The sequence below is a fragment of the Balaenoptera musculus genome, chromosome 12, assembly GCF_009873245.2.
Source record: "Balaenoptera musculus isolate JJ_BM4_2016_0621 chromosome 12, mBalMus1.pri.v3, whole genome shotgun sequence".
Lineage (NCBI taxonomy): Eukaryota > Metazoa > Chordata > Mammalia > Artiodactyla > Balaenopteridae > Balaenoptera > Balaenoptera musculus.
The window spans coordinates 85890333-85903304 of NC_045796.1; the positions used below are offsets into that span (position 1 = coordinate 85890333).

The 12972-nt window shown below is 33.7% G+C and overlaps 1 protein-coding gene across 2 annotated transcripts in view; it reads right to left on the reverse strand.

Annotated features, from left to right (window-relative positions):
• Positions 1–12972, reverse strand: part of ADGRB3 (adhesion G protein-coupled receptor B3) — a 780347-nt gene that overhangs the window by 466153 nt on the left and 301222 nt on the right. For both annotated transcript variants that reach the window (XM_036871882.1, XM_036871883.1), the window contains exons 3-4: positions 9831–9941; positions 3705–3866 (exon numbers count right to left, since the gene is read on the reverse strand). In XM_036871882.1, coding sequence (XP_036727777.1) covers positions 3705–3866; positions 9831–9941 — 273 coding nt within the window. The remainder of the gene's footprint in view (positions 1–3704; positions 3867–9830; positions 9942–12972) is intronic.

Sequence of the window (12972 nt, forward strand, 5' to 3'; positions counted from 1 at the left end):
CCAGGTTTCTGAAATAAGCATACAAAGTATCTTGTGATTCAGATTGAGATGTATAAAATAACTCCTTTAAGTGAAAGCTTTTTTTCTTAGGGAAATAAATGGATGTGAAAACTGTGACATTAAAAAAAAAAAAAAATCAAAACCATTCCTTAGCCTAAATCAGCTTTTTTCTAAAAGACTGGAATATAGAGTAGACTAGTGATTCTCAACCAGGGGCAATAATGACCTCCCCTTCCCAGGGGACATTTGGCAACATCGGAGACATTTTTGGTTGTCACGGCTCAGGGGAAGAAATGGGGCTACTGGTATCTAATGAGTAGAGGCCAGGGATGCTGCCAGACACCCCCAAATCCTCAGGCCAGCCCCACAACAAAGATTTATCCATATCGAAATGCCAGTGGTACCAAGGTTGAGAAACCCTGCAAGAGGTCATAAAACTGTAAATCAGAAACCAGGGCAGTAAATACAGAATTTCATGTAGCTCTCTCTTTTTCTCAATTTACTTTCTGTTTATCCCGATCATTTTCTGCCCTGAGCAATAAGGGTTGCTGAAGACACTATGATGTCAGAGCAACAATTTTGTAAAAGGCTGGATATCTTAGGATTCATATTAGAAATAACACATTATTATGCAATTTAAAACTCTTTAAATGTGAATAATGTGGGTGAAAGGTTACTAATTTATAATACTATTGATTAGCCTTTAAGAGTACAAATAATATAAGCTCTAGTTCTATCATCCCACATATTCTGTGAAAAGTGACATTAATATTCAGTTTGTCCTTGTGTCATTTTCATTAATTAAATAGCAAATACCCTTGCTTATTTACAGTGTGACAAGTAGGTTATTTCTGAGATAATCTTCTTCTTGGGAATAAAGTATTTCAGAAAGATATTTACACTGTTCAGCGTACTATGTTAGGTTTTAAATTCACTTCTTGTCACTGTTTTCATTATATATTGTGTAAAAACATACATATTTACCAGCATGACAAATAACTGAACAAAATATCAAACACAAAATATTTCATAGCAAGCACAATCACCATCTGAAAGGTATCACAATTTCCTGTAGTGGGATACTTATTTTACATTTTTAAAATAATAAAGTTGCTAAATTATTCTTCATGTTTGGAAAATTAAAAAGAAATCAACAAAATACTTTTCATTGTCTTTAATTCAACATCTGAACTATAACAATGATTAAAAGATACGTATTTCTTATCATCAGTACTATTTAAGCAAATTTAAAAGGTAAATCTATACGTATACGAAGGTGAAGAGAAACCAGTAATTAGTATGTACTTCTTCAGTAGGCATAATAGTAGAAGGTTTAAGAAACTGAGGAAAAGCTTTATAATCATAGAATATTATTCAGTTTTCTGGACATGAGATGCAGAGTGAAAGGGAGTACACACTGGTCCCACTATACATGGTCTCCACGCCCAGTGAGGGGATGGGTCAGCAGCCTCGGGCAGAAGGATGGAGATTTCCATATGTCAGCCAGGTGAGTGTTCATAACGAGTGTTTGGAAAGTAAGCTCTGAATGGAGAACTGTGGAGAACACTTTAGCACCCACTCAGACTTCCATTTGGGGATCTGTTTGCCATTAGAGTCTATCCCTGTATGTTAAAAGGATCTTGACTCTTCAAAAGGATACTGACAACCTAAATGTATATGTCAAGTACAGCTTAACTCTCTGTTGACACTTTTCTCATTGCCAAGTACAGGGCACTTGATCGTGGAACCCTTAACATAAATACTGTAAATAGGGTCCAGCTTTAAGTACTCATCCAGACAATGCACTTAACCCACACCCACCTGAAAATCCACTAGCATTTCCTCATGAGGTCCTTTTACCTATAAAATGTAGACACATTACAATTTCTAAATTGCCCATCTCCTTACTGCTCTTGTTTCCCTTCTCTTGCCTTATGTACTTGAGTATGTTTGCTCTGTGACCCCTATTATTGTCATCTTTTTTTCACTGTCTTCCCCACCCATGATCTCCTTAAGCATTTTCCCCCCTCTGTTATCTTTTTATGTTTCATTTGATATTCTTTCTCATCTAGTCTGATTCCCTCTGATTCTCACTGACTTTTCTTATTTTCAGTGGAACCATTGCTCTTTTCCTACTAATTCTGTATTCCCTCCCTCATACCTTTCTGCCCTGTTTATCTTTTTTTTTTAATTGAAGAATGGTTGATCTACAGTGTTTCAGGTATACATCAAAGTGATTCAGTTATGTATGTATGTGTATATATATATATATATATATATATATATATATGTGTGTGTGTGTGTATATATATATATATATATATATATATATATATATGTTTTCTTTTTATTCTGCCCAATTTATCTTTTAATTCTACCTTTGTCTACTGCTTTGTGCCTCCCAAGCCCATAGCAAAGGGATCTCCCATCTCACTGCAGCATTCCTCCTCCACGACTGCCCACCACTTCCTTCCCCTTTTAGTTTTTCCAGCTTGCCTTTTCTTTTATCATCTAATCCTTTTTAAGTGTACAGTTCAGCAGTGTTAAGTATATTCATGGTGTTGGGAAACAGGTCCCCAGAAAATTTTCATTCGGCAAATCCAAACTCTGTACCTGTTAAACATCTCCACCTCCAAATTGTTTTTGAATGAGTTGCCCTCGCCCGTTCTTCTGGGAAATTGGGATTGTCCCTGCCCCTCCCCCATGCCACCCACTCTGTACTCTTGCTTTTAGCAACTGCAGAATTAGGCTTCTCTGGAAATGGAGCTTGCCAGAAGACTTAAGCACACTTCAGATGAAAGGCGGCTGTAGTGCCCGGCCCTTTCTTTGCGCCCACCTCACTCCAGAGGCCTCTGGAAGGGCGTGAATGCAAGTCCATTGTCAACTGCAGTGGTCTGAGTCCGCATCACCCATCCACCAAATGGCTGAGCAGAAACACAGACCTAGAGATTCACAGGATTACGTGCTTCGGACTTCTTGAAAGAAAGCCCAGAATCCTTTTAGTACTTATTTTTACATGAAAGTCAGTGGTCTGAGAAGAACAAACGCTTATAATATGCATGTATGCACCGATGGACAAAAAAAATGTTGATGTAACATGGAAAATCTGATCCTAAGTGGGTAAGCTATTACGTTATGCTCCATTTAACATGTTTGTTTTTTTTTTTTTCCATTAGTGACTTTAAGTTTACAGGCAGAGGATGGCTCTGATGAGGGTAGTCACTTGAATGAAATAAACTAACAAAGTCCTTTGGCCCGGGACACTATTCTGCCCGATGGGGTCAAATAAGTGGTAGGAAAATAGCTGACTGCCTTAAAGGCTGTATCAACCACTGCCTTAAACACTGGGTACTGATCACATTTCCAGGATGATGGCAAATTTCACTATTCCTCCAACATTCAATTGGACATTTTCACCATCTAAAATAAGTAAAGACTTGGAATCTTAAATACCATTAGAAACAGATACAGAATTTCAAGCTTATAGGTGCAGTGCGTAGGGAGTCACTTTTGTAATTTCTTGGCTGCTCTGAAAGCGGAAAGAATCATATACATAATAAAATCTCACAGTTGAATACAAATTACACTTATCCACTCTAATTAAAATGCCTATACCAGGTTCATATGAAAATAACACATCGTTCCAAATGCGTAGCATGACACAATTCAATAACATCCACAGTTGTAGTTACTGCTAACACTACCTGGACAGAGGGCAGTGTTATTGCAAACCCTTGATTCTCTTAATGGGCCGCTGCAGTGTGTCCCGTAAGGTGATACACAAGTTCTGGTTCGCACCTGCGACCCCTGACCACAAGTAACTGAGCATGTGCTCCACTGGGACCACTCTTCCACGCCAGATTCACCTGTGTGCAAGACAACAAATAAACATGAAATACTGTATTGAATATTCATCTAGTAAGCATTATACCAAACTGACATTATGACATGCAAGAATAATTTCAATGTAAGAACATGACAGTACATCAAAGATACACAAAAACATTTCAGAGAAAAAGAAACTTAAAGAGAGATACTATTACACTGATGCAAGATCCATGTTAGCTATAACCTTGTTAGCAAGACTCCACTTCACAAATCCACTGGGCCATGGATGCTATGAAGGGACAAGTCAGCATTTTTCAAGAATGATTGTTGGAGCGATTCTCTTCAAGCCAATCTAAAGCTTTGTCCTTTGATGGAAGAGGAAACAAAATGTATTGCTAAACTTACTCTGGCTTTGGTGAGTAGGAATATATTGATGTATCCTTCCCCAGTCGTTTGTTCCATAATCTCCTTTCTAATGCTGGATGAGGTAGGGCTCTGGGAGTTTGGGCATATCTAATTTTTATTGTGTTGAACACTCACACTTGCTTATAATTTATTCCTTGTGCAATTCCTACTTTTTCATCCTATGACAGCTATTTATTTTGTGACAATTTGTTCAAAAACATTCTACTCACAATTTTCCCCATGACGATCCACAGTAGAGAAGTAAGTTTTACTTGAAATGAAGGAAAATTCCTCTATAATTTCTATTAATTTAATCTGGAACTAAAATTTACTAAAAACATAGGGCTTTAAAAAGTCACTGAATGTCTGAATTCATTAACTTTCTTGGAGTAGGCATCACCCTGAAACTACGTCTAAGTTCTATTATGATCCAAAGTCATGTCCCAAGGAGACTTAAAGTCAAGAATTTCTAAGACCATCTCAACGGGCTTCTAATTCTATTCTGGAATGGTGTTCAGGATAGATTTTTAACACTAATTTGAAAACTTGCAGTTGCTTTTCTACAAATACAAAATTGGGCCATTTACCTGCTGGCAGGAACTAGTTAAATTAAATTTAGACTTTGTTGAAAAAGACTACTTTTGCTTCACTTGGTGAAGTGTTTCTGAAAACGCTGCATCACTGATTATATAAATCAAGGAGCAATTTATATTTTACAGATTCTGCTTAGAATTTGATTTGCCTTTAGAAGAAAATTCAACTGATAGAGTATGATGATCCATTCTCCACCTTTCTTGGAAGGGTTAATACATGACTTAGAAATGACTTGCAGTGCAACTCAAGGCATCTGGTCCACGGGCTGGGACTCTAGGACAGATGAAGTTTGGACCAGAATGTAACTCAACTTGCTGATCACTGAGAAGTTCTTTTTCCAAAAAACAGAGTCAGATGAAATAAAACATGTGTTTGATAAAGTAGTTCAAGTTACATTCTGCTGTAAGCTTCTTATCTCCTCGAGGGCCCATGACAACTAGGTCACAGACAAGCACACTTTGAGTAGCACTGTTCGGAAGCATTTGCTCTTATACTGGTCTGCAGTATGCACCCAGAGGTGTAAATAATATAATGCATTTATAACTGGATATATATCATAAGGGCACAGTGGTAACTGAGATGACATATTATATTAAATAGGACATCTTTTCAGTGTTGTGATCAGAGTTTGTCCTGGTCATACTCTATACGTCACCGTTGATTATTTCAGTATTTTTAGCCTTTACCAATTTATATATAACTAATCTATAAAAATGTTATTCAATGACCATTTGAATAATATTTAAAGCTGTGCCTCATAGTTTGTTCTTTTACATGAATGAATACTCTATCAAGGTTAAAAATAATTATTTTAGAAACCCTATAATATGACAATGGTTAAAAAATATCTACCCATATATGTATACATGCACATATATATTTAGCAGTGAAAAAAATTTAAGCTTAACGTTGGGGAAAATCTAATGCAAATTTTTTTCTTGTGATATTTCAACCTGTGTTTGTGATGAGATTAAGTGAAGTAGAAATACTATGGTTGAATGTGATTAATTAAAAGCCAGAAAACCTTGAACATTGTGAATTCTATAATAAGTAAAATGATAAAGGTTATGAATACAATTAGTTCTATTTTTCCACAAGAGCATTGCATTGTTATGATGGCAGCAAAAGAAGGTTTAATTAAACTGAGCAATGAATCAGGATCAAGAACTATTTTTATGTGCATTTCTGTAAAATTTTTAAAATTTTGGGTTGCTTCTGAATGTATGAAGCTACAATGATGTTGAACAAGCTAGATAATGATGCCTGGGTCACGAGGGATTGATAATTAGTGCTCAGAATTGGCATTATTCACTCCCCCTCAAACCGGTGGCTCGTTTTGTGGATCAAAACCAAAACAAATAAATGAATAAGATATATATGGGCTTTCAAATTCTGAATCAAATCTTGCCGTTGAAATACTGGCCCACCTACAAAAATGACCACATTATATCTCAATCTATAATTTCAAGTGACATTTCCATGAAATAGTTATGATTTCCATGCTGCCACAGCCTCATCCCAAAAGGCATGAAGGCTGTTCTAGTCAAGCACATTGGGGCTTTGTGAGAAATACTTTATAGCAAAGATATTCTGTAAAAAATTCACTGACATTAAGACAGTAAAGAATAACACAAAGTATACTATTCTCAATACATATGTCTTTGGAGATAGCACAAACTAATTTGGTTCCTTAACTTGTAACTTAAGGCATATTACACATTATGTAGAAGGATTCAGTATCTAAGGTACTATTAAGGCTCTTTATTCTGACACGAAACATGAAAGGAAACTGAAAAAGCACTGCTATTAAAGTCAGAAGATCTGTCGTTGATGGAAAGCTACTGCATATTAGCTCTGTGACCTTGAGAAAGTCACTTTATTTCTCTGAACCTCTCAATAAAATGAGTAATACATCTACCTCAAAACCTATTTGTGAGGATTAAATGAGGTAAGGTATGGGCGTGCATTTTAAACTGTAAACAGAATACTAACAAAAAATGTTGCTAGTATGTTAAAATCATGAAATTAGAAACACACAATTTTATTTTTCTGTTTTAGATAACATGTGACATACTATTTTCCACACTGGAATAAAAGACTACTTTCCTAAACATGTTTATAAGATCATTTGATAACTATGATGTTAAAAAGCATCAGTATGTGTAATTAAGATGTCTTAAGCCATCTTGTTGGTATTTAATTTAGATGTCTATATTAAATATCTATATCTTATCATGGCATTTCACTTCCATCGACTATAAATACAGCCGTGTCCTAGACTATTTGAGCATTGTACAATTATGTCCAAACTAGCCTATCTCAGTTACCAAACTGACCAAAATGGTCAAGTTATTTTGATAAAGTAATGTGACTTTACTAAATATTACTCTTCTAGAAACATTGCCAGTCACATTATTACTTTATAGAAAGTTTGTTTTTAAATATTGGGTTGACTGATCATAATGACTGAAGAGGCCAGGTTACTCATTTTGAGAAGTAATTCTTAAGTTATACGGTCTGATAGCTCTTGCTTTGTTTTTCCTCATGACTAACATAAAAATATAGTGTGTTTTATTATTCAGTTTTACCCCTATTGCATTATTCTTTGTTCTCAAATTAATGCTAGCAATTACTCATCATTATTTACATGCAACACAAATTTCTTGGTTTGAAAGACAAATAGAAAAGTATAAATAAAACTTAACTTTTGTAGAATTTTATTGTGTGATACTGAGCTGTATTTATTCAGACTACCTTAACATCTGGAGAAAGTACAATCTCAGAAAATATTTAAGGGAAAAAACAAAAAAACAAAAAACCTGCTGTTTTCAGCTTTACAATTGCCTCGTGTCAAATTATTTATTTTAAAAACTATGTTAAATAATGCAGTTTTCCAGTCTTTAATCAGTATCATAGAAATGTAAATTTAAAATGTCTTATACCTGTATTTATATTTACCTATACTATATTTGGTTTAAAATGAAATAATAACTATATGTTATTCATTAGTTAAAGCATCCAATCAATATTTTCAGGACTTTAATTCTGAAGTTCATTGACTTTTCTGACTTATTGATAACAACATGGGGAAATAGTTTTAAAGCTCCTCATGGATCTATTTAATAAGCATTTCATTTACTTTACCAAATCATGTGTCCCTATGTATTAGATACAAAACAATGCCTGGAAAATAGTGAGTAAATTAAAATGGAAACTAGTAATTCCTCACTAAGAAAATATAATGTTCCTTGTGATTTGAATTTGCAAAAAGGTTTCTGGCTAAAAACTCTGAATTTTCTTGGTATGTGTCACAGGCAAGTCCAAAAACTGAATTTATATAAAAACTCCTAGCCAAATTGCATAATATTTATGCATAAACTAATTTTGCTACATTATTGGAAATTTAAACTATGGTTCACCATTTCATTAATAGGTGACTCCAATTTTAAGGAATTTCAGTAAACCAATGTCTGCCACTTCTTTTGAAAAATGTCAGGACACCTCTAATCTTACAGAAATGCCCCATGAAATGGCACAAGAAGGAGGCTGAGTAGTCAGTCCATGCCCTGTGTCTTTACTTAGAGTCAATCATCCCCTAATCTCTGGTCAGTAGTTGAGACTTTTTGATCCTTGTAAGGGAGAAACATACATTTAGAAATTTAAAATTTTGCCTGAACCTGGTCGTGCACTTTTGGACTTGTTCAATCAAATAGTAAAAATATAAATCACCTTTTCTTAAATAAGAAGGTGCACGAAAAGCAATCCAGATAAGCAAGTTTTCTTCATTTCTGGATTTGGCTGTACCATATATTTTTAAAAAGCTAAAAATATGTCCTTAATGTAGAATTTATTCTAAATGTTCTTCCTTTTCTGAGAGTTCTTTGACCTACTTGCCACTAATGTATTCAAGTCTACTATTCACCCATTACCAAGAGCACAATTCATTAAGAATATTTGCATTTTTGAGTTATAGATTCAAATCTAGTGTTCTGAATAAGTATTATCCTAAGATCACATGAACTAAAGGAAATATTCATTCTTCAAGGGAATTTCATCAAAATCAGTCTGAATGTCATGTCAAAAAGCTGGTCATGTACTTGAAACTTCTGTATTAATAGTAAAATACATGATCTAGATTGGAATGTATAAGACTTTATGAAGACATAGATAAAACTGTTAGTTTGCAATTTCCTGCAATAAAACTGACAGATGAAAATGTTTATAACACAGATTAATCATGTTTTCATCTAAGAACGTTCTACATTCAAAGTAAAGAGGGGGAATTATAGCCCATTTATTATGATGAGCCCAAAGAGGAATGCATCTATTTGTTTATATATATATATTTGGAGTGATGTATTTTAAAGTAATCTAATTTATTTATGATTAAAAATGTTATAAAACAAAAAATCATTTTTGTTGATAGTTAATTATTTGGAGTGTATTATACCTTACTAATAAAGACTGTCAACTTTTTATTATTTAGCTTACATAACAAAACTCTTTCCAAATTAAAGATATTAAATTCTAAAAAAAGTTTCTAACTAATTGCTATACACTTTAACAATCAATTAATATTTATATGATACATGACAACTGAAAAAATATTCAACATATTAAATATTAAATTTCATCATCTAAAGTCCTACTTAAAATATTAATTCTGAAAAGTCCTAAAATAATCAATTATTGATGAAATAAGTTTGCTGAGTTTCTTTAAAAGTTTAATGATACATTTTAAGTAGTTAATTAACATAAGTAAATAATAATATGTAAATCCTAAATGTCCCACAATGAAAGCAAAATAAATCTTACACATTTTTTGTGCACTTTTCAGTTCACAGCTACTTCATTTATGGACTTTAACTGGTGACAAAAAAAAAAATGGCTCAAAAAAATATCAGCTCCAAAAACTGACAAATGTGCAGCAAAAGATTATGAAAGCATGCAGTGGTTTCATTAAATTAACAACAATAAATAGAAAAATGTAACTAACGTATTACCAGTTTGTGCCATAAATTTAGCAGCATCAGCTTGTTCCTGAGGGACCCTTTTTTCATGAACAGATCGAGGTCGCTGACTTTTAATTGTATGATCTCCCATCATTCCAAATTCTAAAGACAGAATAAAGGTATATGAAAGCTTGTGTGTAGACATTTCTCACAAATTACATCACTGTCTCATGCAATATGTTCCTACACAGACCTAGAAGTTACTGATTAAATCCACGATTCTAAATTTTTTAGGCTGATCTGCTTGGAACATTTCTAAACTCAAGTCAAAAAAAAAAATCTATAAACAAGAACAAGGTTTCAAGAAACAATGATAACAGTCAGTGAAATGACACATCAGGTTTTAAGCCAGCTGAAGTAACAGAAATAGTGTACTCTTTTCTGATCGTGTTTTGAAGCAATACATGAGCAAAAATACAACCACAGAGCTAACTTGTTTTTCAGAGATAGAATCCTGATGCAAACCAGCTGCTGCTTTGCTGAAGAATCATCACCCCGACAAGTTTTTTCAGCACTTCCTTAAGGAGTGAGTAATCCTGTAACCAAGCTTACCTAAGGCAAACATTCACTTGATGGACTATTTTCCCAAAGCCAAAGTTGCCCTTAGGGTCCTCCAAAGCTTATAGAAAATGGTGGCTTAGATAACTCTCATTCTCTCCTGCCTTGTGCCCACATAATTCTTCATCCCTTTTCTAACCACTTGGAAGAGGGTGTTTTCTCTTGTAAAAGTTATGTTTAAGAGAGAGAATGACTACAGGTTTCTGTTATTTAATCCTTTCAACATACACCTCCTAGGAAAGGAAAATAATCTGGGCCTAACTCAGAGACAGATGGAGGAGAGAAAAAATAAGCTGAACAAAATAATAGATTCCACATAGCATATATTTTTTAATCTATATGCTTAGAACTCTGTAAGCATTCCATGCTTATTTCACTGTTACTGTAAAATAATTTGAATAAAACCAAAGCCTGATGAATGGAGTGGTTAGTTCTGGCTCACAGGACTGTAGGTGGGGGAAGAGCATTGCTGAGGGGCAGGGGTCAGTGGTGCTCAATGTTCCAAGAAAAGTTTTGGGTCTTTAACATGAGGTCTTTCATACATGACACACATGACTGGGTAAAATATGTTCTAATGATAGTGCAAATAGATTGCTAGACCTAATAATGTCAACATTTGGGAATGGATAATTTCACCAGCTTATTGTTTTGGTGTTTCCCATCCATCTTTAAATCATCTTCTGCTAAAACATTACAATGTACCTTGTACGATTAAGCAGTGTATATTTTATGCACAACTCTGATCTTTTATGCAAGGAGAAAAGACTAGCATGTGTTTTTGTCCAGCCTGGCAGATTTCCTCATAAATATTAAAGTATGGCTCCTGACAGATTGATTTGTCAGAAATTCTTTCCAGATATTCTACCCAAGAGAACATCCCATGAGAAATCTGAGAAATCTAAATGTGTGTTTGTTTTTGTCAGTTTAGATAAAATCCAAGGCAGGAAATGGAAATTTTCATAAAATGTCAGTTGGTTTAATCTCCTAAAATCCATCACTGTTTTCCATTACTGCCAACATCCTTTCATTCCATTCATTTATGTGTACGTTATGTGCTGCCTAAACCATGCTTCATTCTGCTACTGAGAAGTATCTAATCACCTATCATTTAATGATTTTGGAAAGTGACCACATAGAAAATTTATATCTAGACTCCTGCACTATCCAATATTTTGAAATATTATATATAAATGGAATTTCTCTGGATCTGAAAATAGCAAAAGAAATTTAATAGTAACTTTTATTAACAGTATGATTAACCTTCTCTCCTCTTGAATTTATCATTTAAATTGTGTACGTGTGTGTCTATCATTTAGGGCATCTGAGTCAGAGCACATGTTCACATAAGTAATCTGGGGGCTCTGATGCTTACACTAAGGTAGTTTTGGCACCCGGAGAGCAAAGGACACCAAAGAAAGTATCCCATGCCTACAACTTCCTAACTACAAGGTAACTTTATTACCTGTTCTAGTAGAAGGCAATTCTTCAACTCGGTGGCAGCATGATAATAGCCTGCAATTTGTTTTCTAAGGAAAAATAGTTTACAGGAACTATGATCTTGAAATCTAGGGGTCTAAGGATATAGGTTGGCTCTGAGATCATTTTAAAAGTGTCATATTCAATTTTTAATGATTTCTGAAATTTAAACACGAGTAAAGTACTATTTTTTTTTAAATAGGCATTAGTATTTCAGTGAACTATTTCACATTATTAGCTGGAATGCAATTGAAGCTTCTCAAGTACAAATTACAAATTTTATATTACAAATTAAATTTCTATACTCTTCACTCTAGTCCCTTCTACTTACTAATAATCAATGTTATATTAGCATTAGTGCTAATGCCTTATCATGGGTCACAGCATTTAAGAAATTCTTCAATCATCTGTGGACTTGATTATTTTGTTTTACATAATCGAAAGTTTAAAATAAATTTTCTGATTATTGCTATCAATATAATTTATATTAAAAATTACTTTAAAAATTAAAACTATTCAATAATATGAGGTCTTGATATAACTAAATTCCCTATAAGATAGAAGACACGCTAACAATTTACTTCTTTTTCTCAGATGGAAAAGCAACACTATGGTAGTATTTTTTTAATGTGCTAGACGGATTGTTTCAGACCTAAAACAATACTAATTTGTAAGTGAAACACGTAAACTCTTATCTAATTAAGTGAGTTTCTTTTGCCAATATTTATGTGCCAAGTGTTTGAAAAATAACTTCTTTGTTTAAGGGTTGTTATCAATGGTAAAATTTAACAACAAATGCTATGGCTCCATCCATTTCTCACAAGGGAATACTTTCAAAATATTTGTGCTCTCTTTCAAGATGATATCATCTTCTTGATTTCTCATGAATATAAAGGCCAATTGGATCATCTAAACTTAGGGAGAAAAAGCGATTATTTTTGCTATTATTCTCTTATTTAGTGAATATGGGTTGAGGTAAACCTTTAGTGTGTTATGCTTTCTGAATAATATAAGTTCTTCATGGTTGTTGATTTATATTCAAATGATTCTGAGGTGGCAAAGATCATATACTACATTAGTTACACGAGAAAAACAGCAT